The sequence below is a fragment of the Microtus ochrogaster genome, linkage group LG1, assembly GCF_000317375.1.
Source record: "Microtus ochrogaster isolate Prairie Vole_2 linkage group LG1, MicOch1.0, whole genome shotgun sequence".
Classification (NCBI taxonomy): Eukaryota; Metazoa; Chordata; class Mammalia; order Rodentia; family Cricetidae; genus Microtus; species Microtus ochrogaster.
In genome coordinates this window covers 3,676,452-3,702,440 of record NC_022027.1, presented here as the reverse complement: position 1 = coordinate 3,702,440, position 25,989 = coordinate 3,676,452, and the positions used below count along the sequence as shown (strand labels likewise).

The 25,989-nt window shown below is 54.4% G+C and overlaps 1 protein-coding gene across 1 annotated transcript in view; it reads right to left on the bottom strand.

Annotated features, from left to right (window-relative positions):
- Sbno2 (strawberry notch homolog 2) overlaps window positions 1-25,412 on the bottom strand; it is a 45,211-nt gene extending 19,799 nt beyond the window's left edge. Inside the window, exons 1-4 of the mRNA XM_005359083.2 lie at window positions 25,324-25,412; window positions 8,637-8,811; window positions 6,838-6,911; window positions 5,228-5,339 (exon numbers count right to left, since the gene is read on the bottom strand). Of these exons, the coding sequence (XP_005359140.1) occupies window positions 5,228-5,339; window positions 6,838-6,911; window positions 8,637-8,717 (267 nt within the window). The 5' untranslated portion in view covers window positions 8,718-8,811; window positions 25,324-25,412. The remainder of the gene's footprint in view (window positions 1-5,227; window positions 5,340-6,837; window positions 6,912-8,636; window positions 8,812-25,323) is intronic.
- Between the last annotated feature and the right edge of the window lie 577 nt (window positions 25,413-25,989).

Here is a 25,989-nt window from a genome sequence, read left to right as displayed (position 1 = left end):
AACCACAGAGAAACCCTGTCTCGAAAAACCAAAAAAAAAAAAAAAAACAAAAAAACAAAAAAAACCCAAGCATGAAAGGTGAAGGGCTTGAGGGCTCTCCCAGGAGAGAGAGAACTCAGGGTGTGGCAGGGAGGGGTCTCTGATCCAGGTTGTGGGGTTGCTCTCAGTTCTCAGTATGGGAGGTGGAAGAGCTGGGAATAGGGTGGAGGGATGGACAGGGCCAAGCTAGACACACAGCCCAATGATGGGATATTGCTGATGTGGAGGTCTGGGCTGATGATGGCCACTAGTGGGTGGCAGGGCTGGCCAGAGGGCACTGACTCCCAGGCTAACTGGTCTTTGGATTTGATGGAGGCAGTGGGGGTGAGTGTCCCTTACAGGGACAACCTGAACCTCATCTGACCTTAGTCTTAATGCCCCACTGTGTCTCCAGCCTTGGTTCTCAACACCACAAAAGGACAGAGTAGGGCAAGGAGGGTTGCTAGCCTCGCACGGGGGTCTCAGAGCAGAGAAGCAGGGCTTCTGTGGATGGCTGCAGGCAGCCCACAGGTCACCCCAGCTGTCTAGTTCATCTGCTCACTGAAGCCGGCCCTCGGGAGACTGAGGGAGCACTAGCAGGAGGTCAAGGCCAGCCTGGGCTACAAGAGCTATTTCCAGGACTGAGAAAAACCCTGTCTCGGAAAAACAAAACAAAACAAAAAAAAAAAAAAAAAAAAAAAACAGGCAGTGGTGGTGCACATCTTTAATTTCAGCACTGGGGAGGCAGAGGCTGGTGGATCTCTCCAGCCTGGTCTATGTAGTGAGTTCCAGGATAGCCAAGTCTGCTGTACAGAGAAACCTTGTCTCAAAAAACAAAACATACAGGATCTGGTGTGGTACAAGGCTTGGGGGCAGAGTGAGAGAGTACCACAGAGCCCTGGGTTCATCCCAGACACCAAAGAAATCAGATGTGGGAAGTTGAAGGCGGAGGATCAGGAGTTCAAGGTCCGCCTCAGCTACACGGTGAGTTCAGGGAGATTGGCTGCTCTTTGGAGGACCAGGTTTTTTTATTTTGGCTATTCATTTATGGTTTGTTTTGTTTTTTCGAGACAAGATTTCTCTGTAGCTTTGGGGTCTGTCCTGGAACTGACTCTGTAGACCAGGCTGACCTCGAACTCAGAGATCCACCTGCTTCTACCCTCGAGTGCTGGGATTAAAGGCGTGCACCACCGCCCAGCGAAAACCAAGGTTTAATGTCCAGCATCCACATAGTAGTTTACAACTGGCTGTAACTCCAGTTCCAGGGAATCTGATACCCTCACACAAATGTGCACATAAAACTGAAAAACAAACAAACAAACAAACAAACCACTCCTGGGCCTGGATCCCCAGGCCCAACATAGTATAGCGGAAATACTGGGCTACTATAATGACCCACAGGGTCATGGTGAGTTTTTACCCAACCACAGATGTCTCTATGAAATGGAGGATCAGACACAAAAAGAAGCCATGGCACAGGAGGCTGGGGCTGGAGACTGGCTAAGAGTACCTGGTGACTGTGGCAGGAGTGGCCAGATAAGGGACTGTGCAAACCCGCCTCACACACCAGGCTCCCCAGCAGGGAAAGCCAGATTCTCAATGGTTTTGGCCTCAGTCTCCCCTGCCCTGCCCACTTGCTGCCTTTCCACAAGCCCCTCCCTGTGGCTACAAGTTCTGTGCATAGCCTGGGCCACAGTGCTGTGGATCTCGCTGTGCAGGGTTCCCCCCACAACCCACAGCCCACCTCTACATGGCAGTAGCCGCATGTTTTCCTGTAAGAGAGCGCCCCTCTCTGGCTCTCCTTCCCTGATGTCCATAAACTGTCGGGCAGGCAGAGGCCAGACCTCTGATCCCTGAGACTAACATTTGCAGAGCAGTCGATGCTATGCGATGTGCTGCAATGCGGGCGCCCGCGGGGGCAGGGCGGGAGGTGGGAGGCGGCAGCACCGCTCCTTCCTGAGCGTGAGCTCATCTAGCTTCCCAGCAACCAGCCTGAGAGCACATTACGGGTACACAATCTTGGAGGGAAGGGGGGGGGCTGGGGTGCAGGCCTACCTGTGTACATAGCACCCCATCCTACCTGTACAGGGCCATGGCTAAGAATACGGGGTCTGTGTGGCTTTGCACCCACACCAGGAGCCTCAAGGGAGATTCTGGGCTTGGATGGGCACTGGGAATGTTGAGGAGCCCTAGGGCATTCTAGGGGTACAGGCCAGGAGAGGCCTGAGGAGAATGCAGAGGAAAGACAGGGGATTAGACAGCAGGTCCTTCCCCCTTCCCTCTAGCACCCCTCATGCCCAAATGTCCCAGGCTTTGCCCTCCAGAGCTGTCAGTCTATCTGTACCCCTGGAAACAGAAGCTTCCGCTAACAGCTCCAGCGGTCACCTGGCCCTCATGTCCATTCCTGGACACGTGCCTGGAAACAAGGCCCCGTGGAAACTCTTTCATCCACGATGGTCCAATGGATAAACAAGTTCTGCAGGTGAGTGCACAACGGACATGGGGAGCACTGTCAGCCATGACAGGTAGCGACACAGGCCACAGTGCGGAGGGACCCAAACGCAAAAGGCCCCACAGTGTGGGGCTCCACCAAAGGAAATGTCCAGAGCAGAAGAACCCAAAGACAGGAAAAGGATTCTTAGGTGCGGGGACTGAAGAGGGGAGGTGGTCGTTCATGGGATGGGTGATATGGTGGCTTTGGAGTCACGTGATGTCGCAACTGAAAAAACACACATGAAAAAACAAAACAAAAAACCCAACAACTCAAAAATGGAGACAAAACCAGGCATTGAGTACCCACGCACCTGCACAGCCCAGGGTAGGCTATCCCCATGGGGTCTGTGGAGCTGTTCCGGTCACTGAGCAGGGCTATCAGAGCCCATGGGGTAGGGGCTCCAAGCCACCTGGAGATGGAAGGCGGAGCAGGGATTCACGGGACCCTTTCCTTGTAGAAGCAGGTGGTGGAGGTCTGGGGCTGGCTGAAAAGGAAGGCAAGGCTCCAAGAGGTACTGCCAGGAACTCAAGACTGTGGGAGCCTGAAGTGACCCCTGCGTCATGTGACGGGGCCAGCCAGCAGCTGGGGGGGGGGGGGACTCCCACAGCTCTCAGCAGAGGGAAAAGAGCCTGAGCAGAAGACAGCAGGGATCAGAGGTGACTGTCCGAGGAAGACACAGAATGGTAGACAATACTTTGGATTTCTTCTGTTTCTTTTCTTATTGTAGTTTTCTTGTTGCTTTGAGACAGACTCTCAGGTGTAGCCCAGGAGCACCCTAGACTCTCCCCTTCCGTCTGGCTCCCAAGGGCAGGAATCGGAAGGACTTCTTCCTTAGAGGGCTAAATCACATGGCTCATAGTTTTTCTCTTTTTGCTTCTTCTACCAAAAAACTTGGGGCTTGTGTTTAGTTTCCAGCTGCCTGAGGGTTTCTTCTCTGCTGGTTCCTGGCACAGCTGGGTTTTCTGTCCCAACTCCAGGCTCACACTGTTGCAGTGAGCAGAAGCCACAAGGGTTGCAGTGAGGGAGTGTCTGCTCGAGCAGAGGCCTGCAGCCTGCAGGTAAAAACTCTAAACTCAGACGGGTGGGGTTGGAACCACACCTAGCCGGTCCAGGTCTCCTCACTTGAGCACTCCTCATGTCCCTTCTGCTCAGTTGTGACACTTGGCTCAAGTCTGGCTCCTTCTTGTTTCATGGAATTCAAGGCCACCAGGGGCCCAGGGAGGTGGGGAGGTGAAGGCAGGTGACAAGCTTGGGCCCCTCAACCCTGGGTCCAACCTTCTGTGAACAGGGCACAGGCATGGGGTGTGCACCTCCACAGGCATTTTGGGGACAGTGTGTGCAGGGCACACATATAGCAAGTGGTCAATAAATGCTCACCCACTGAATGGATGTGGCTATCTGCCATGAGAGCCACCATGTCTCCAGATGTGTTGGGACAAACAGGGTCCAGGCAAGGGGAAGACCACATAAGCACAGTTCGTGGGGGCCTGGCCTCAGGGAGTTCTAACCAAAGGGAGGAGGCAGCTGTAGGCCTCTGGTATCAGAAGAGATGGAGACAGAGACACAAAGACAGAGGGCAGACAGGGAGACAATACAGGGACAGAATGTGAGGGCTGATCTTGCCAGTTTGCCACATCTGGAACAATGAGCCCAAGCAGCTGGGCCCACCTGTAGAAGACTCTCTTGACTGGACCCTAACTTAGCCACACCTTCTGGTGGCAGCCTGCATAAAAGGCACAGAAGGAATCCTTTGCTCTCTGCCTGCTCGCCCTCTCGCTGGCGGGTTCGTCTACCCTGCGGCGGAGGCACTCCTTCCCTGGTGAGAGCCCACTTCTTCAGGATTCCAGGGCAGTCTGACGACCAGCAGACCCCTAGGGTTCCTCCAGGACTCCAGCGCTGGATTGGGACTGCTGAGACATCCTGCTTCAGGACTAGGACAACCCAGGTCACAGCCCGTAAGCCACACTACTAAATGGCTGCATGTGTCTGTATCTGTAGCTATGCGCATGTATGATATATTATATACTCATTCACCAGTTCTGTCCTTTAGAACCATGACTAAGGCACAGAGAGACAGACACAGAGACAAAGACAGAAAGGCAGTCGAGATGTGGGCTGGCAGGCCTGGCTTCCTCACTGTGTTCTGAGGAGCCTGATAACACAACATTCTTTACGCTTCTGCAGAGACCTGGTGACAGAGACATATGCCACTGCCCTGTTGCTGAGCAGAGCCCTCTGGGACAGCTCCCTGGTATGAGTTCTTAGGTGGCAGTGAGGGGCTGGTGGGGCGGATGCCCTGGTGACTCATAGGGAATGGGATTCAGACCCTGTCCTGTGATCTGTGTGGGGCTTGGCTACCCGCACATGCTGCACGGGGCACGGACGCTTTGTGTAGGACCTGTGGGGAAACCCACCACAGTGCAGGGTGTGAGGCAGGTGTGAGACAGGACAGACGATCTACCCCGTGAGCCACAGACCCTGGGAGCCTCCAGCCTTCCTCATACAGCTCCCCAGCTAGGGAAAAGTCACCTTCAGGTACAACTCTGTGGCAAAGTCCCAAAGGCCAGTGACAGCAGATCTCAATTCCAGGATGCCAAGACCAGTCTGGGTGGCCTGATCCTCCCTGCCCAGAGTGGCCTTGAATCCCTGTCCCATCAGTCCTGATGAAGATTGGCAGCCACAACGATGGCTCAGGACCCTGTGCAGTGCTGTTACCTGAGCAAAGTCGCTGCTCTTGGAGAAGAAGCTGGGGACAGTAGCTGTGGTGGGGTAGCTGGTGTCAGGGCAGGACTGGCCATCAAGGAATGGGGTGGAACCCATGAACTGTCTGCAAAAAAGAAATAAGGAGAGTGACCATGGGGCTGATAGAGGCAAGGCGGGGCACAGGATCGCAGGACCCCTCTCAACCGGTGGGAGCTCAGTCACATCAGTCACATGGCTGATAAGGCTTGGCCTGTCACACTGGACAGTCATGGATCCAACCCAGGGGCTTTAGAAACACAGCTCAGAGCATATCCCAGGACAGTCTTGAGTCAGTCTACCAACCAGCACCTCCTACATGGCTTCCTACATGGTCCCTCAGACACGACACCACACAGGACAGACAAATATGACCTGTTTCTCTGTGGCCAAGAAGAATAAGGAGAAGGGAAGGAAGAGAGGCAGTCCTGTCAGGGCTGCTATCCCAGCTGAGTAATAAGGCCCTGGCAGGTGAGGGGGCTGGGCTCAGTGAGCTGTGCTGAGCCTGGGGGTCGGGGGATGGGATGTCGCATGGGGCAGAGGGACACTGGCCATCCCTAGGGCCTCTACCCCTTTTCTGGAGAGATTTGCTAAAACCAACATGAAGGCTGGGTTCACATAATAAATCCCAGAGCCTGCCCACAAATGGTTCCCTATGAGGACCTGCTATGCAGCACCAGGACCTGAACCACATGCACGGATAACCTCGGCATGGCGACAGGCAGAGTCAAATGGTGGTGAGCTCCAGGTCCAGTGAGAGAGTCTGTAGCTTTGAAGTCTGTCCTGGAACTAGCTCTTGTAGACCAGGCTGGCCTAGAACTCGCAGAGATCTGCCTGCTACTGCCTCCCGAGTGCTGGGATTAAAGGCATGTGCCACCACCACCCAGCGAGAGATCCCATTTCAAAAACCAAGGTGGATGGGGCTGGAGAGATGGCTCAGTGGTTAAAGTACTGGCTGTTCTTCCAAAGGATACAGGTTCCCAGTACCCACGTGGTGGCTCTCAACCACCTGTAACCCCAGTTCTAGGGATCCAATACCCTCTTCTGCCTCCATGGCATGCACGCCATATATAAACATACATGCAAGGCAAAATATCCATAACTGAGCTGGGTGTGACAGCCATCTTTAACCCCAGCACTCTGGAGGCAGAGGTGCTTGGATCTCTTTGAGTTCCAGGCTTCCTGGGCTACACAGGGAGTTCCAGTTAGGACTTCAGAGTGAGACCCTGACTCAAATTTAAAGAAAAAAAAGGTAGTGAGTGAATGAGGAACATACCCAGCACTGGCTTCCAGACCCACATGTACAGGCATGCACGCTTGCACATGCAGGCAGGTACGCATGCACACACCACCCTGGAACGGAAGCTCTGACCCAATCTGCTTTGAGTTGTTTGCACAGTGCATGTTCCCACAAGCCTTCAAAACCCAGGACTCTCTGGGGGTCCTGGAGTCCTCCCTTAGCAACCTCTGCCATTTCAAACCCAGATTTGTCCTGACACAGGGCTCTGCAAACACACTCTCTCTAGACCTGGTCTTCCAGGCTGCTCTACCATGCAGCACTGGGGTGAGTCCCACTGCACACTTACTGGTTTTCACTGGAGAAGGTGGGGTACGAGGCCGGTGAAAAACTGCTCCACCAGGGACAGTGCAGGAGTCGGTTCTGAAACACAGGGGGGCATCAGGTACGGCAGGAAGAAAGCAGGGCCCCAGTGTACAAAAGGCAAGGGTCATGGAGAACCACTAAGTCAGCCAATGTCTCAGCTTCCCCATGTGCATGAGGTTAGCCATGGAAGGCTGCAAAGAAGGCAGAAGGGAGCAAATGATACACTGAGTGTGGGTGCACGGCCCCACAGGGCTGAAATGTTCCCTTCCAATAAGAACCCTGGAGACTGCTTGAAAGGGATACGGACGGATGGGTGGTCTGCCTAGAATCTCAGTGAGGAGCTGGAGGCGTGGTCAGGGTGGAGCCCCTGCCTAGAATCTCAGTGAGGGGCTGGAGGCGTGGTCAGGGTGGAGCCCCACCTAGAATCCCCAGTGAGGGGTTGTGGGCATGGTCAGGGTGGAGCCCCGCCTAGACTCTCAGTGAGGGGTTGGGGGCGTGGTCAGGCTTGGAGTGCCTGCCTAGAATCTCCCAGTGAGAGGGGCTTGGGAGTGGCTTAGGATGGGGGGTGTGGTTCCAGGCTCTGGGACCCCAAAGGTACTCTGGGCAAAGTTGAGGTTCACCCAAAACCTCTTCAACAAGGGACCAGCATTCCTATCCCTAATAGGGCTTGATGCTGCTCTAAATGAGCAACCCTGGATGTCATCATAAAGGATCACATGCTGGTGGACCCAGTGCCATCCACTGAGTCCGCCATCCCTGTTTCTGTCCCTGGAATCCTGTTTGGGAATCGTACCATGGGGATGGATGGAGGGAGGAGAAGGCAGCACTATTTATAGCAGAGGAAATTGGACTCTCTCCAAAGGCCCCAAAACAGGGAAATAATTAAGTAAATTATGGGTTGTGGATGAAGGAACAGTGGGCGGGGAACATGGAGGGCCAAGCAGAAAGGATAGGAGCTGGGCCTGCCCTGGTTGCCAGCCAGGGTTTCTGAGCTGTGAGTGACATTCTGGGTGTCAGCACTACATGATGTGGAGCTCCATTAATGACACTTTCTCGTCTGTGCTCTACCCATAGGAGCATGTAGTGGCCCAGCTGGGCACAGTATGGGGACTGGGTAAGCACCACTCTACCTGGCCCTTCCAGTGTCTCAGCTGTGCCCACCTCTGTTCGGTCTGGTTCCCCCTCATCCTGTCTGACCACCATCGACACATCCTCAGTGCCTGTGACAGCACAAGGAGACAGAGGGCAGAAGGTGCTGTCTCTCTTAAGAGCAGCCCCTGCCAGGCCAGCCTGGTCTACAGAGCTAGTTCCAGGACAGGCTCCAGGGCTACAAAGAAACCCTGTCTCAAAAAACAAACAACAAAAAAGAGCCCCAAATGAAGCTGGAGCTGGTGCAGTCTGCAGCGAGTCCTGGGCTCCATTCTCAGCAGACACCAGGCATGGTGGCGCACACGAGCCACCCCAGCTTTCAGGAGACGGAGCCAGGAGTTTATGATCACCCTCTCATACTGGCAAACTTGAGGCCACTCTGGGTTACAACGAAACTCAACCTCAAAAACAAAACAACAATAAAACAAACAAACAGAAGCCCCTCCACTGCCAACTGTGGGCAGGAGACTCAAGAGGATACTGCAGGCCAGGGTCAAAGTCAACCTCTTTCTCACTCAGGGACAGGACTGCGTCTAGGGGGTCACTGTGAGCTGGGGAGCAGGGCTCTGTAGACGTGCTACAAAGGTTGTCATGGTCCCCTGGGGAGGTTATGAGAATAAGGACAAGACTCACCTGCAGCTGGATGCCACCTCCAGGGGGCGGGAGCTCATGCGGAGGGAAGTCCCCATCCATGGTGGGCTCCACTGCCAGCATCAGGCGGGTGACAGTGGGGCTCCGCAACCCTTGGGTGGCGCTATCTGGCTTTCTCACTCTGTGGTACTAATAGTAGCAGGTGCAATGTCATGTCCTGTGGCGGAGAGAATGTCATACTGAACTGACTGTGTATGCTCCCTGACCCAGTGATTCCCATTTGGGATGGTGTCAGGGCAGAAGGTACAGTTGTGGCTCCTGGCCCACTGAGGCCATCGACACATCAATACTAGTCATGGCACGGCTGCTACCTACTGAGTCCACCCACTATGAGCGGAACAGACTGAGGCTGGCTCTGTGGCCCTGTGGGGATGGTCAGTTAGGCCCTCTAGACACTGCAGACACCCAAAGCCTGCCATGAGCCCCAAGTCTCTCAGAAGAGCTCCAGAAGTTCCCGCTGGGTCAGATCAAGAAAAGTCCTGCTCAGGGTATCCTAGGCTTTGGGGTGATGAACCCTCAGCCCCGACACAGTCAAACGCAGGACAAGTACGGCCTTCTCCCCACGTCTGTGGTACAGACCAGAGCACACCGAGGTCCCTAGACTTCCCACCAGCCAGACTTGAGCCCCCAGGCCAGCCAGAAGGGAGGTAGAATTCAGACAGGCAGAGCACAAGGTTAATCACCAAAGAGGCAAGAAAGGGGAGAAGGCACCGCCCAGTTAAGCCCTAGAGTGGAGCTGGCCCTTCCAGTAATTGCCCACAGCACAGGCCGCAAGCAGCAGGCAGTGGCTTGTGCAATCCAGCCAGAGGAAGGGCCTGCCTGGGGATGGTGGCAGGAGGGAGGGAAAGGGGCCCAGTGGGCAGAGGCAAGACTGCCAGCAAGGCCAGAAGTCCTGCTCCCCACCAGTCCCTGCTCAAAGGCCATCTGCTCAGCTCAGCAGGCCCAGACCTGTAATGGCCTGGTCACAACTGGATGGCACTCAGAGCAGCTCATGGTGGATAGATACTGTGTAATCTGAGGGACTGGATGTCCTCATATTTCGGGGCAAACCGGGATATGGCTCAGTGATGAAAGTTTGCCTAGCTCTGGGTGCTGCAAGCCTGTCACCCCAGACTTGAGACGCTGAGGCAGCAAGATAACAAATTCAAGACTGGTCTGGGCCACAGAAAGTAAACACAAGTTATGGGGTGTTGTTGGCTGTTTGCCAGGGATAGATAAAGCTTTAGGTTTGATGCTCGGCACCCCATAAACAAGCTGTGATGGTGTACCCATCATCCAGCACTAGGGACTGGAGACAGAAGGACCAGGAGGTGAAGGTCAGTTGGGGCTACACAGGAAGTTAGGGCCAGCCTGAGCTACATAAGCCCCTCTCCAAAACAAAACAAGGAACTGGAGGTCTACTGGGTAAAAATACCCACTGTGCACACTTTGTTCCCAGCACCGCAGAACAAGGACATGGCCACATACACTTATAACGCAGCAATAACTGTGACAGACACAAGCCAACAATGCAAGCTCCAGGGTCAGTGGGAGGAAGTCAGGCTGAGCCTGTGACTCAATGGGTGGAACACTGGCCTAGCATATACAGGGCCCTAGCTCCATCCCCAGCAAACACCAGGTGCCACAGTATGGTGTGGGAGGCCCTTCTGTATATGTGTTGCTTTTATTGGGTAATGGATAAAGAAGCTGGCTTGGCCTGGGATAGGGCAGAGTAGAGCTAGGAGAGGAAAGCTAAACTGAATGCTGGGAGAAAGACAGCAGAGTCAGAGACGCCACATAGCTACCAGAGGGGAAAGATGTGAGCTGCCAGCTGGAACCTTGCTGGTAGGCCACGAGCCTCGTGGTAAAATATAAAATAATGGAAATGGGTTAATTCTAGATGTAAGAGCTAGCTAACAGTATGCTTAAACTATTCGCCAAACAGCATTGCAAATAATGTAAGTTTCCTTTTTTTTTTTTTTTGTTTTTTTTTGAGACAGGGTTTCACTGTAGCTATCAAGCCTGTCCTAGAACTAGCTCTTGTAGACCAGGCTGGCCTCAAACTCACAGGGATCCACCTGTCTCTGCCTCCCGAGTGCTGGGATTGAAGGCGTGCGCCATCATCCGGTATAATGTAGTGTCCGTGTGATGATTTCGGGAGTCTTGGCATCCAGACAGAAAATCCGGCCTCCCCCAACAACAGTACACACCTGTCATCCCAGCACTAAGGGGGGCGGGGGAGCAACCAGGATGCCAGGAGTTTAAGGTCATCCTCGACAACACAGAGAGTTGGAGGATCAGCCCATGTCATATGAAATCATTTTTAAAGATTTATTTAAATTTTATGTATATGGGTGGTTTGCCTGCACTTGTGTCTGTGTGTGCCTGGTGCTCACAGAAGCCAGAAGAGGGCATGGGATCCCTTAGAACTGAGGTTACAGACAGTTAGTTGTGAGCCATCATGTGGGTGCTGGGAATTGAACTTGGGCAGACAGTGCTCCTAACCTCTGGGTCATCTCTCCAGCCAGAGAAACTGTGCTTTGTTTTTTTTTTTTTTTTCCTTTTCTTTCTTTCTTTTTTTTAATTGTTGATTTTCGTTTAGTTTTTGAGGCAGCGTTTTTCTGTGTAGCCCTGGCTGTCCTGGGACTTACTCTGGAGACCAGGCTGACCTTGAACTCACAGAAATCTCCCTGCCTCTGCCTCCCAAGTGCTAGGACCAAAGGAGTATGCCACCATCACCGGCTGTTTTTGTTTTTGAGGAAAGGAATAAGGCAGAGACTGACAGAGTCCTCTGTGTATAGACCCACACGAGCATGTGCACATGCACACGCAGAGATTTAGGGGTGAGGCAGGCCACACCTGGCTCCATCTTGGCACCTGTGGTCCTTGGGTCTTAGTAGCCCATCAACTAACTAATGGACCTAACTGCTGAAGGGTCCAGACCTCCTCAGCTCAACTTCTGCCTCCCAACCAAGCACCCTGAGGGTGAGTGGGGCAGAACCCTTCAGAGCCCAGTCCTGTGGTGCTGCTTCGTGCATCTCCCAGGCCTGGTATCTGCTGGGCTGGAGGCTAGCCTCCGGCTGCTGTCTGAGGAAGTAGCTGACTGGTCATCCAGACAGTTATCAGGGACCCTGCAGAGCAGGCTGGCCCTACCATGCTGTGTCTTTTCCTCTTGTCATCTAGGAGCACTCCCTCCTGTTCTGAGAGGCTGTGCTGGAAGGTGTGGGTCATGCTTGGTCAGTCAGGGGCAGGGGGCAGGCTCAATAGCCACTGAGTGGTAGGAGACACCTCAAGTGATCTGGGATTTGTGTCTTGGTGATCCTTGCTGGTTCCTCTGACCAGGCAGAAGGTTCAGACCTAGACCTGGAGTAGAGGAGGGAGTAATATGGGCATCTGCCAAGGCACTGGGCACTCTGAACTGTAGAGTAAGGAGCACAGGCAAGCCAGCATCATGGCAAAGCCCCAGAAAGTGCCTAGTGGTCCCTTAAGAGTTAAACAGAGCCGGGCAGTAATGGCGCACACCTTTAATCCCAGCACTCGGGAGGCAGAGGCAGGCGGACCTCTGTGAGTTTGAGGCCAGCCTGGTCTACAGAGCTAGTTCTGGGACAGGCACCAAAGCTACAGAGAAACCCTGTCTCAGAAAAAAAAAAAAAAAGAAAGAAAGAAAAAGAGAGAGTTAAACAGAGCTATTACAAGATCCAGCAGTTCTGCTTTTAACCATGTGCCCAAAGCACAGGTCCATGAGCGGAGGAGAACTCAGGTACACTCCACAGGGTGGAGGGACACTGGGGTCACTGTTTTCAGTGAGAGCACCAGACAAAAAGTCCACAATGTGGACTGCAGGCTGACGGCCTGAGCGACTGGAGAGCCGTCTGACCTCCACATACCCTGGCACGCACACACTCAGGTTCCCCTGTGGCCACGGTGCAGTGCCCAACCTGAACCTGCACCTTTTCTGCTAGCAGTCAGAGCGCAGCACTGCCTCCTCCAGCCTTCCCAGATCCCTGAGGTCATCCTTCCTCCCAAGGTCTCCAGGTATGAACTTACTCTGGGTTATGGAGCCAGCCCAACAAGTCCCCAGAATACATTCAGGAGGGGGCTAGCAAGATGGCTCAATGGGTAAAAACATTTTCTTTGGACCAGGCTGGCCTTGAATTCACAGAGGTCCTGGAAGTCTGAAGTCTGCCTCCAATTGCTGGGATGTTTGAAGGTGGTAGTGGTGCATACCTGTCATTCCAGTAAGAGGGGACAGAGCAATAGGATCAAGAGTTCAGGTGAGTTGGGCACGCCCTCTTAATCACCAAGACCTGGGAGGCAAGGGGATCTCTATGAGTGAGTATAGGCTAGCCTGGGCTAACTAAGTACAAGCAAACAAAACATAAAACAAAAAAAAGGGGGGGAAATCTTAAGGAGCAAAGGACCTCAAGCTTCCAGAAGCAACCCTGGCCTGTGACATACTGTGCAGCTGCCACGCACCCTCCAGGAGGCTCAGAGCCTGTCCGTAGTGGCTCAGCTGTGAATTAGCTTCTCTGGAGTCACCCACTGAAGTGGATGTCTAGTGTCCAGGAGTGGGAAGCTGCCCACAGGGGACTACCAGAATGTCCTGGGGTTAGACATGCAGAAGCAGGGCCAGAATACATCAGCTAGATAGTGCATAAAGAGCCTCCACAGGAGCATGGGGGGGTCAAGTCTGGCCTCTCTGTCACTGGGCTCTCACACCCCCAAATCCAGTGAGTTCACAGCCCCGGGATCTAGCCCAGGCAGCAGGAAGCTAGTAGGTTTCATGAGGCTCAGCCATATGAGGCAGAGTCTTCGGTAACTCAAACACCTGATTAGGCCCTGACTGGCGTAGCTAGAGCTGTCTAGAGCTGCCTAGAACATCACGGTCACTCTCAGGTCCTGGAGACGTAGCCTTTTTTTTTTTTTTGGTTTTTCGAGACAGGGTTTCTCTGTGGCTTTGGAGCCTATCCTGGAACTAGCTCTGTAGACCAGGCTGGTCTCGAACTCACAGAGATCCGTCTGCCTCTGCCTCCCGAGTGCTGGGATTAAAGGCGTGCGCCACCACCGCCCGGCTGAGACGTAGCCTTTGGTACATCTTCTGTACAGACATTGGCCTTCTTGGAACCTCTGGGGCTAGTTACACGTGGAGGAAACTGAACAGTTGGAGGCTGACTAGAAGAGGTGTTCATGGCGGACATAATTAGAGATGTGTCCACTCACAGATGAGGTCCTGGATGGACTTCAGGAGGTGGATAATGAGTCACTGGCAAGGGGAACAGGAGGGTTCTAGGCGGGGTTCCACCCTGACCATGCCCCCAGGGGCTCAGTGGGGTTCTAGGCGGGGTTCCTCCCTGACCATGCCTCCAGCCCCTCACTGGGATTCTAAGCGAGGCTCCTCCCTGACCACGCCTCCAGCCCCTCACTGGGATTCTAAGCGAGGCTCCACCCTGACCACGCCCCCAGCCCATCACTGGGGATTCTAGCAATGGGCTTACTGTCTAGCCAAAGCCCTAACCTGGTTTTTTATAACTTTTTTGAGGGACATGTGAGATGTCTCGGGGGTAAAAGTACTTGTCACCAAATCTGACAATCTGAGTTCAATACTTGAGACCCATGTAGTAAAGGAGACAGTGACTCCTACAGGCTGTGCTCTTACCTCTTGCAACACTCTTGGCTCAGCCTCCCAAGTCTGGGAGCACAGACCTGTGCCACCCTCCTCACTCTCCCTCCCTCTTCTTTAAAATATTGAACAGGGCTGCAGACAGCTCAGGAGTTAGAGCACAAGCTGCTCTTACAGAGGGCATGGGCTCAGTTTTCAGAGCCACATGGCAGCTCACATCCATCCCTAGCTACAGTTCACGGGACCTGGCACTCTCTTCTGACAGATGTGGGCAGCAGGCACACGTGGCACACAGACATGTGCAACCATATACTCATGTACATAAATTAAAAATACATAAATCTAAAAAACTGTAATAAAACCAGGAGGAATAGTTAGAAATAATGGTAATAGTCAGGTATAGTGGCCCACATCTTTAATCTCAGTATTCACAAGGCAGAGGCAAGTGGATCTCTGTGAGTTCAAAGCCAGCCTGGACTACAGAGTGAGTGCCAGATCACCTATACAGAGAAACCCTGTCTCAAAAAACCAAACCAAACCAATAACAAATCAAAAATAATGGAGATGACAGCACTCGGGAGGCAGAGGCAGGCGGATCTCTGTGAGTTCGAGGCCAGCCTGGTCTACCAAGGGAGTTCCAGGACAGGCTCCAAAGCTACAGAGAAACCCTGTCTCGAAAAACAAAAACAAAAAAACAAAAAAAAATAATGGAGATGATATGGGATTCCCCTCTATATGCTGTGAATATGTTTTATTACAATTGGTTAATAAAGAAGCTGCTTTGGGCCTATTGCAGCACAGAATAGAGCAAGGCAGGAATACCAAGCAGAGATAGAGGAGAAAAGAAGACAGAGTCAGGGAGACACCATGTAGCTGCCAAAGGAGACAGACACCAGATCCTTACCAGTAAACCATGAACCTAGTACAATAGATAGAAAAATAGAAATGTGTTAATTTAAACTAACAGGCAAAGCAGTGCTGCAATTAATACAGTTTCTGTGCAATTATTTTGGGTCTTGGCAGCCAGGAAACAAACGAATAGCCTCTGTACCAAGAGACAGCTCAGCAGTTAAGAGCACAAGCTTAATTCAAGGAACCCAGGTGGTTCAGTGCCTGTGACTCTAGCTCTGAGTACCCTATGCCTCTGTCCTCTATGGGCACCTGCACACACACACACAAGATAACAAATAAAAATCTTCAGCTGAGCAGTGGTGGCGCTCACCTTAAATCCCAGCATTCATGGGCAGGCTGATCTCTGTGAGTTCAAGATGAGCCTGGTTCACAGAGTGAGTTCCAGGCCAGCCAGGCTGAAAGCCTGTCTTGAAAAACCAAAGAATAAATAAATAAAAATCTTTTAAAATAGTAGTAATGATGATAATTTTGAAAGCTTTAAAACTGGGGGCTGGAGAACTGGCTCAGGGGTTAAGAACACTGGCTGCCTGCCAGGCAGTGGTGGTGCACGCCTTTAATCCTAGCACTTGGGAGGCAGAGGCAGGCAGATCTCTGTGAGTTCAAGGCCAGCCTGGTCTACAAGAGCTAGTTCCAGGAAAGGCTCCAAGGCTACCAAAAAACCCTGTCTCGAAAAACCAAAATCCAAACAAACAAAAAACAGATTCAAATCAGTGCACTTGGGGACCTGGGTTCGAGAGTCAAGGTTTAGCCACACAAGCCCTGGCCACTGATCAAGCAGAGTGCAGAATAAACTGACATAAGTGCACATGCGGGCAGGAGGCAGGCAGGGGCTCAGCCCACATTGAAGCCTCTGGAGCAGCAGGGACCACACAGGTGACATACCCAGCCACCATCCCTCATCACAGAAAGGAAATCTGACTCTTCTCCAAACCAGGCTCCTTTGTTAACAGGGGCAAATGTGGTTGGACCCGTGAGTGCAGGGAGCTACTGTACCCAATGCTGCGATCTCAAAACAGAAAGTTCCAGAATAAATGGCCTATGACTGAGTGTGGGTGGCTCGAGGTGTTGTATCTCAGAGACCAGGGCTTCATGCGAGGTGAGCCCAACCATAAACGTGTTCCTGCACAGAACCAGCAAGCAACCTGCCCTTGGCTTCAGGGAGGCACACAGTTCCATGTGTGCACAGCTGAGGCCACTCCCAAGTATCCACAGAAGAAGTACATGGCATGTCCTCAGCCTCGCACACAAGGCTACCACTTTGGGCCAGGGCATGATGGGGACCAAGAGCCGGGTAGTCACAGTACTACCACCCCATAGCTCAAAGACCTTACTATGGCCAAGGACACCAGTCTGGCAGTCTGGTCTAGCCAGTCCACCCTGACCCCTTTCCCAATGGTCAGGTGGGCCTGGGTTTGCAAGAAACCCAACACCACACGCCCTTCTTGACCTTTGTAAAGGTGCAGCCTGGCTGTGGGAGAGGCCATATCCTAAATGACAGGCATAGTATCCAGAGAACACCCACCTCATCCAACTCTGCCCCTTCCCCGGCACTTAGGCATACCAGAAGACAAGGCCAACCACCATTCCCAGGAGCCCAGTCCAGATGGGTCCCCTCCCTCCCTTGGGCTGCCCATGGGTGTCCCCAAGGCCTCAGAGTTTCTCGTAAACCACAGTGGCTCTGGAGAGCCAGGCTGAGAACAGTGGGGTCGTCCTTTTCTGGATCCTGGCCTCCCACTCTGTGATTGCTAGACACTGAGGTGGGAGTTCGGGGTGGGGGGTGTGTGTGCCAAGACGTGGCGCTACACAGAGAGGAGTGTATCAGCCGTGGACTGCTGACTGGGGCTGCAGGATCGGGTATCTGGCAAGGGTCCCCCACACTCAGTCTCCTCTCCCATTTTACAGCCAAGACACCTGAGGCTTCTGTGGGAACTTGGGACAGGGTCCTAAACAGACCGGTAACCCTATTCCCGAATCAGGAGTTAAACTCCAGCAAATAAGTGCTATGGGACCAGCACCACGGGTCCCCAGGACCTGCTCGGCTGAATTGGAGCACCAACTGCCACAGGTTGTTCTCTGACCTCTACATGCCATGCTGCACACGACACCACCACCCATCCCACCAACCCCACCAACAATAAATGAATGCAAAAAGTAAATAAGTAATTTGGGCAGTCAAACCACCTCTACTGGCAGGGCTCCCCAGAGTAGATTTTACCACGTGACACACAGAGAACTCAGGCTGACTTCTCCCTACCTGGCCCCATTCCCCTCACCCGCCATGATATTCAGGAATACACCACAGGATGGGGAGAGATGGGCACAGGGCCAGTCCTATGTCCTCCATTGTTCTGTACCCCAGTGTATGTGGCTGGGTCTGAAGAGGGTAGGAGCATCTCTACCCTGCCTGTAGGAGCGGCCACCATCTGGGAGAAGGACAGGAGCAGATGCTCAGCCCTGAAGGGCACAGGTAGGCACTGAGAGCCTTGTCTGGGTCTTTCAACACACAATAGATGATACTGGGTGAAGCTGGAGTAGCTGACCCCCAAACCCACTGACTTGTGCAGTTCGGAGTCCTGGCCTTGTAGATGGGGGTACGTGAGACTGAGGTATCAGGACATAGAATCTAGCGCTAGGGTTCCAGGATTCTCCGTTCCTGTGGCTTCAAACTGCCGAGGTTGGAAAGCTCTGCACCCTGGCAAACTCGCAGGGCATCTGAACTGTGATGGAGGCAGTCCTGCCCTATGATCACTTCCCAGGGGCTAAAAATGAGGGCCTCTGTGCACTGGGAGCAGCCTGGCCTGGAGCGTGACCTTGGGTTTCTAGAGTTCTCTGGAGAACAATGGGGATGCCAGCTACAGGTAGAGGCCATGGCCAGCCTAACCCCAGGTCCTTCTGGACATGGGCACCGAGTGTCACAAGCACGCTGGGGAGAGGCATCACGTGTGTGTCATGGGAACAGAGTACCTGGGGAGTAGACAATAGGCAGGGGTGTACATGTGAATTATACCTTGTTTCCAGTTCTGACCCCTCAGCCAACACCTCAGCCACTAAGTTGGCCTGCAGGGCCCCTCCACCAGTCTCATGTGATCCCACTCAGGAGAAAAGTGTGCAGGCTAGACTTGGCCCTTGCAAGCCCTCACTCTTGGCTGTACTTAGGTACTGAGGAACAGTGGTCACAGGGCCACCACAGCCCTTCCCAGGGTTCCTCAAGAGGTCGTAGTATGGGGGCTCAACACAACACCTTCACCTCCAATGGATCGGCCCACCCTTGCCTTCCAGGACCTTCTGTGGGACAGGGGTAGGCAGGAGGGAATGTCAGAAGACAAGAGTGCCAGGTTCAAGGAAGAGCCTGGAACAGGCGTCTGAAGTGCTTATCCTCTCTGGCTGGACAGAAGCCTTTACCCATGGACTAGATGCTGGGATGGGGCGATAGCTGTGCGCTCGGGGGCAGGGATACGGTGATCCGGCTGGAGACCCTCTCGCCCTTGGCAAAGAAGACCACAAGAATGCCCATGCTGACAACTAAAAACACAAACGTCCATGCTGCAGACAGGTCTGGTGGGAGTACCTGGCACCCCAACTGACTACGACTGTGCCTCTGGGAGAGGGCATGGGGTTCAGGCCCTAGTCTGACTCCACTGCTGGGGGCCACAGAGAATGACCAGGCTGGGGATGACTTAGCCAATCACCATGCGGCTGGAGAAAAGCCCAGGAGGGGACAATGAGTAGGGAGAATGCCTTGCTTGCCTGTCTCTGCATCCTGACCATGGGAGTGGAAGCAGGGGCTGTGGCCAGCAGGGGCCGAAGCACAGGAGCACAGGAGGCGCAGAGAATGACAGGGCAGAGAGGTGGCTGGGACTCCTCATCTCATGCTTAAGTACAGCGCTGTGCTCTCTGTTGACTGGGGCAGGGCCTCACCTACTCTAAGCAGGCCTTGAACGCATCCTCCTGAGGTGGCCCGTGTACATCACCACACCTGGCTCTCAGTCAGGGTCCTATGGATGCTGCCACCGTCAGGAGGAAAACCTCACCTGAGGAGCTAGTCCACGGGTGCCATCAGGGCTGGGACACAATCAGCAGTAACCATGTGGAGGACTCACAGTCCCCACTGGAGGTATTAGCTGGCTTCCCAGAGTTCATGGGCACACACACCTTCTCCTGGCTGCAGAGGGAGGTGGGTGCCACACAAAGCAAGGCATGCTGGTACACCAACAGGTCAATGGGTCACAGCCTCAGGAACTGCCCCAGTGCCTGGCTTTGGGTATACAGCCCTCCATATCATCTAGCTCTACAGCTGCCCATCCCAGAGGCATGAGAGTGCCTCAGCCTGGGTCTGCAGGGCCACTTCGGGTGCAGTATCACTGGCGTGGAGAGAGCTGGAGAAAGCTCTACTGCTCATCTGTTGATTTAATCCTCTACCCATGTGGCACACGCAGACAGCCTCCTGGGGCTGGCTTCCAAATGGGTGTCTCTATCTGGGAAAGTCCATGAGGGTCTTGTGCTTCAGTGTGGACTCTGAGAGATTACAGTCTCCTCTGATCCCAGATCAGCTTGAGCAGGTGTTAAGCCAACCCTCCCGCCACCCACCACCCATCTTCCTGGTCCTTTGTAAAGACATGGTCATCATAGAGGGGTCTCTTCCATCCCACACTTGCTGCCATCCCCACCTCAAGCTCAGTGATCCTTGGAAAGCCCGAATGGTGGCTGGGGGTGGCTGTCACTGGGTCAGTGATGTCCCAGTGACCACCACTGTCCTTGGGTCCCTTTGGTCCAGCCTCTGTCAGCAAAAACAACCTCATCCCAGTGGTGGTCACTCAATGTCCAGAAGAAAATGGGGGCTGACTGTGGCCTAGACATGGGCTGCAGGGACAGGAGCAGAGCGTGTCTGTGTAAGTGAGGCCCTATGCTCCCCACTCACTAGTGACAGGGAGGCTTGACTGACACTGCAGCAGCCCAAGGCACACCATTTTCTCTCTACTATGAGGAGACTGTAAGTCCAGTGCTACAAGGCAGGGGCCTCCTTGTCAATGCTGTCAGTAGGTAGGATTGGAATCCAGAGGACCTGCTGTCCCCAATTCCACAGCCAGCAGGACAGCCAGTTTGTCCCAACTTGGGGTCTCAGACTTGCCCAGAGTCAACTCACTTGCCTGTAGGTAAGTGAAAGAGAGGCCTGTGAAGACCCAGGAACACCATGGCCACTCAGACACACCAAGGAAGACTGTGGCCCTGAACTCAGTAGAACTCTAGAGTGTATACCACATACCAGGTTTATATGGTGCCGGAAACGGAACCCAGGGCTGTGTGTGTGTGTGTGTGTGTGTGTGTGTGTGTGTGTGTGTGTGTGTGTGTGTAGTGAGTGCTCTAACCACTGAACTGCAGTCTCTCACCCAGGACTCTTACCAAAACCTCAGAGCTAGGGTCCTGACCATGAAAGAGAGCATGCCCCCAGGGCTGGCTATTCTAATGGCTTTCTAGGCCAGACCTGAGATCCCAACTCCACCCAAGACCAGCTACAGGCCCCAAAATTGAAATTTTCGAATGACCAGCAGGGATTCACAAACAGTGACAGCTGCTGGGGTATCTGGAGCCCCACAGCTTCTCAGGAGCTCAACAGCCAGCCCTGCCCTCCAGTGGAGGAACAGGTAGGCAGGGCACACTGGGGAGGCCCAGGCATGGCAGGAGGGGGCAGGAGAAAGGAATGTGGCCCTGGGTATCCAGCCAGGCTGGTTTTTCTGGAGAAGACTTGGATCAGAGTTTGGGGTGACAGCCCCTGACTATCTAGAGTGGGCAACACAGGATGTCACACCCAACCCCTAATGCTGGGTGCTGTCAAGTTCCCACAAAGCCAGAGTAAAAATGTCAACTCAACTCTGGGACACCCCAATGCCATCCCTGAGACTCCTACCTAGGTCTCAGAAGACTGAGCTTCAGAATCTAAGAGGCCGTCTGTTCCCAGGTGACATCAACAGGTTTTCTCAGCTGGCCTCTAGCCAGGCTCAGACACAAACCCCAATGGCCAGGACATAGGAGCTCAGATACCCCAATTCACAGCACTTGGGATACACACGGAACCCTCACTGGCCCAACCCAAAACATTCCAGCTGCTCTTAACCCCCCTCCCAGTCCTCACCAGGCACACTGGACTCCCACAGCACCCATCCCCAGGACCCAGAACCCAAACCACTGCCCAGGGAGTCCAGGCTTGCCTTGGTTTACCTGATGTTCATGAGGCCACCCTAGGCTGCAGAAATAGAGAGGAAGCAGTTGGGGTGGGTAGCTGCTGTTCTCTAACCCGCTGGCATACCTGGGACAGTCACCCCACCCTTGTCACAGTGAGTCACCACCATAAAGACCTAGATCTGCTGCCCTCCTAGGACCCTCATGTCCTATGTCTGTGGCCTTTGACCCCCGTGGGTGGGGAGACTTCCGGGAAAGGCGAATAACCAGCCTTCCTCTAGGATCAGCGCTGTCACTTTTGAAATGAAGCAGGACCTTGGCCCATCCCAGCCACTGCCCCTTTCAGTTTCAGTCTGTGCTGGGTTTGCACTGGGCCTGGCCCAGGCTGTCTTGACGAGGGACCTCCAAGTCTGCTTCTCTCAGAGCAGCAGCGTGTGGATGTGGGCGCCACAAGTCTGCAGGACACAAGGCAGGGCAGACCCGAAGCCACCTGCGAGTGCTGTTTGACCTACTGTCCATCTCCTCTCTGCTCAGTCTGGGCACACGGTGGCCGAGCCAATCTTCCCCAGCACAGAGGATCTCTCTGCTGTCCCTAGACCCTCAGCACATGGCCAGGGCCCGATGGGCTGCTCTTCATAGGCCAGGGGCACCCTCCCTATCCCTTTGACAATGCAGGTGTGGATGGAGCACACGGGCCCACTACTGGGAGCAATACACACCAATATTGGCACACGGGTCCCCACCATGTCATCTGTGTCTGGCTCCTGGAAGCTGCCCTCTAAAGACAGAGCTGAGCTGCGGCCATACGGGTCACTGTGCCTGCCCTCCTCCAAGGGGCCCAGGACAAGGTTCCCAGCCATTCTCTGGTGTCCCTGATATGAACTGGCAAGGAACCAGATCTATGACCCATTCCCAAGCCTGCAGTCACACCCGTGGGTTTCTGGGGGACACAACTGGTCTTGCTTTGGGCAACAGTTCCTCGGCAGTCTGTGATGCGCTGGGGCTCACTATATCCTAAGTCACACAAACATCACCTCTGTCTAGCTCTGGAACATTCTATGATCTTTGCTCAAAGGAAGAGCTGTCCCCATAAGCAGTCACTCCATCCCCACCTCCCTACCCCAGGCCCACAAACCCTCCTCCTGTTGCTGGATTCTCCTGCTCTGGATACTTCCCACCACAGGGCATGTGTGACCTTCCATGTCTGGGGTCTGAACACCATGTCCTTGAGGTTCCTCCACATTGTCCTAAGCACAAAGTGCCCACAACACAAAGACAATAGTCTCAGCTGGAGTCCTGGCTCTACCATCCCGAGACACAACCAAAAGAGGTGCCCACCTCTCCCAGGGATGAAGCAGGGTAACTAGAGGGGTGGCGGCCACTGTCCACAGTAGTACCGGAGAAAGTCAGTTCCTCACCCCAAGTCCTTGCAGGGGGCAGACTTGGCATTTCTGAGGGGGGCACCCCCCAGCTGGGAGTATGCAGGGGGACAGTCTAGGATGACCTGGGTGACCTTGGCCTCAGGCTGTGTCCCATACTGACCACACATATCCTCCATCATCCCCGTGTTACCACAGGACCCTTAGTTATGGAATACGTGAACAGAGTTGCAGACTGTGCACAGTGAACAGCACACACATGTGAACCCGTGTGAGTGAGAGGGACACTGGCATGCAAACGCACACATGCACACAGCACAGATCTGACCAAGTTCTCGCGCAGTCCAGAGTATTGCACACAGACCCAGTCTAGGGGCCATGTTGCCAACGGGAGACGAGGACCATCCTTTACCCCCACGCAAAACTCCCCACAGTCCCAATTTCAGATTACATCACAACATCCCAAGCAGGGAAGCAGCCGGTCTTACCCTTCCAGGCCCCTGGAGAGGGCAAGGACAGTCGCCTCTTTATTCTATCTCTGGGTCAGTGTTTCCTGCCGGCCCTGCTTGCGGGGCTGTGGCGTATCAAGCCAGGGTTGCATGGGCAGGCATGTGAGCTGCAGCGATACACAGGGCGAGTGTAAGCTCTCAGCACCTCAATTTCCCTCTTACGCACCTACACCCACTTCCACGCAAGATTGCCCACACTCCAGAGCTCAGAGAAGCGGCCGCTAGTAGGGCCAGGCTGCTCATTCCAACCTGTGGCCAGCTTCTCCCTAAAGCAGAGCAGAGCAGAAAGCTTCAGGAGCAGCTGCGGGGTAGGGAGGGCTGGGCTGGCAGGGCCTCAGCACCCATCTCCAGGAGCCAGCCTCTGGAGAAATCCACATCTGGGCCCAATGGGGGAACAGGGGGTCCAGCCTGGCCTCCCAGGTAGATTCCAGCCACTTGCCACTGAAGCAGGTCCCTAGCAGGGTCAGTCACAGAGGGAGGAAAACAGGCCACCAGGCCTCTGAGTTAGGGGCAACTTTGTACCCACTAAATTATGTGCCTGTCCCTTCAAATATCCCCCGTGCACACGGCAGAGCTTTTTGAGTAGCCAGTCCCAGTCACACCAGCCTCCTGGCTACGCTTGCTGTGCTCCCGACTCAGCTCCATGCCCCTCACCACACTGGGAAACTTACCACTCACCAAACGGCCAGCAATCATACCACCCCCAAGGCCAGGCACCATGCTCACTCGCCACTCGCAGGGTACAGTAGTTGGCACCAGACAGCCAGGGCAGGAAGGCCGCTCCCGAGCAGGCGGGACTCACAGGCATTCCGGGAAGCAGAGCTGGGGGATGTCCCGGCCAGTTGACACACTCAGGCCTCATGCCTTTTTTTTTTTTTTTTGAGAGTTAATCATGACATCTAGGGAGACACCCTGAGGTCCCTGCCTCACCACCAGGCTAGTCCAGCCATGTCCCTCCAGTGCACTTCCAGTACTTGGGGTGGTGACACCCACTCTCATCCCTCAGCTCCCTGGAGTCTTGTTTGACATTACTCCTATCACCGCCCCCCCCAAACAAGAGCAGCACAACGTGAGGGAGGCTAGGGTCTGCGATGCAGTGAGGCGGCTTCTCCTGGAGAGCCAGGAGTCCTGGGAACCCCCAGGGCTGGGGCCAACACGTGGGGGGTAATGGACAAAGATACCCCATGGTACTTCAGGGTCAAAGATCCACCAGAAAAAGCCAGGGGTCCAAAAGAACACGGGGCATAAAAAACAGCAGAAAGAAAAGGTTAGAAGCCATGAGCGAGCTTGGGATCGAGGGATCGCGGCACAAGGTGGAGGCTGGGTTTCACTCCCAGGACCGGAGTCAAGGGCAGAAGTCACGGGGGAGGCTGTGGTCAAGGTTCCCAGGGAAGAAACCGGTCTCAGAGGGCAGGGCCTGGGTTCACTGGGAGAACAGGGTCCCCAGTGTGAGGTTAAAGTTCACTAGGAAAATGGGGGCCCCAAGGCGAAGTTAAGGTTCAGTTGTTGACAGAGGGTAAGCGAGAGGTTGGGGTCAAGGTTCAAAGCAGACTATGGGGGTTCGAGGTGCAGGAAGGAGAAAGGGGTACCTCCCAAGACCAGGGTCAAGGCCAGGAGTGGTCAAGATTCCCGCGGAAGGAAGGTTCTCATCGGCAGAAGCGGGAATGCGGGTTCGCCCAAAGCACGGGGGTCACAGAAGTTGGGGTCAATGTCAAAGACGCATCACGGGGGTCGCTAAAGGACTCAGGGTTCCCGGGGTGAAGGGTCAAATTGGCAGTGAGAGGTCCCTACGGAGACAGGTCTAGGGGCTTGACGGCGGGGGCGAGGTCAGGGGTCGCGGCAGGACGGGGGGGGCAGACAGACTCCGAGGTCGACGCGGGGGGCCGGGTCAAACTTCACGGAGAGAGACAAGGGTCGCGACTGGGGGCAGGGTCGGGGTCGCGGGAAGGGTCAGAGGTCGCGGTGCCGCACTCTCCTCCGTGCTCGCCCCCGCCCTGCAGCCCCAGAACGCCCGCGAGAACCCCGGAACCCGGGCCTGTCCCGCGTGAAAGTCGCGGAGGGGGTCACAGCGGAGTCTCGGGCCGACGCCTCACCTCAGACCCGGTCGCGAAGCCCGCGGCGGCGCCTCAGTTCCCCGGAGCCTCTCAGCCGCTGCCGCTCACTTCCGGGTTCTGGGCGCCATCTTGGCGGCGGCGCGCACTTCCGCTCCTGCGAGGGGGCGCGGCCTTTGGGGCGGGGCTTCGTGGGGCTGGGGCGGAGCTTGGGTGCTGCAGGGACCGGGACCCCTTCACCGTGCTCGGACCTCAAGGATCGAACTTGACCCCGCTGGACAGTCTGGGCCTCAGTTTCCCCTTACCTGGCCCGGCACACTCGCAACCTCTGACCCCACCAGCCTCTTTCACCCGAGCAATCTCCAGCTACCTCAGAACCATCTAGAACAAGCCCTTTTAGACAAAGTCTCACTATAACCTTGGCTGGCCTAAAACTCAGCCTCCACCTCACACGGGCTCGCGTTAACGGCATAGCCCACCATCCTTTCTCATGTCCACACTAGCTTCTCAGCACACACCTACGGCAGTGGGGGTAAAAGCCAGTTCAGCCACCATCCCCTTTCCCAGCTGAAACCGCGAATTCAGACCCAGAGCTACTACCACACGGAAGCCTCCTGTGTGATTAGACTTGCTTATAAATAAATAATCTGATGAACTCTGTGAATGCTGTTTTCTCTCCATGTAGCCCTGGCTGTCCTGGAACTCCCA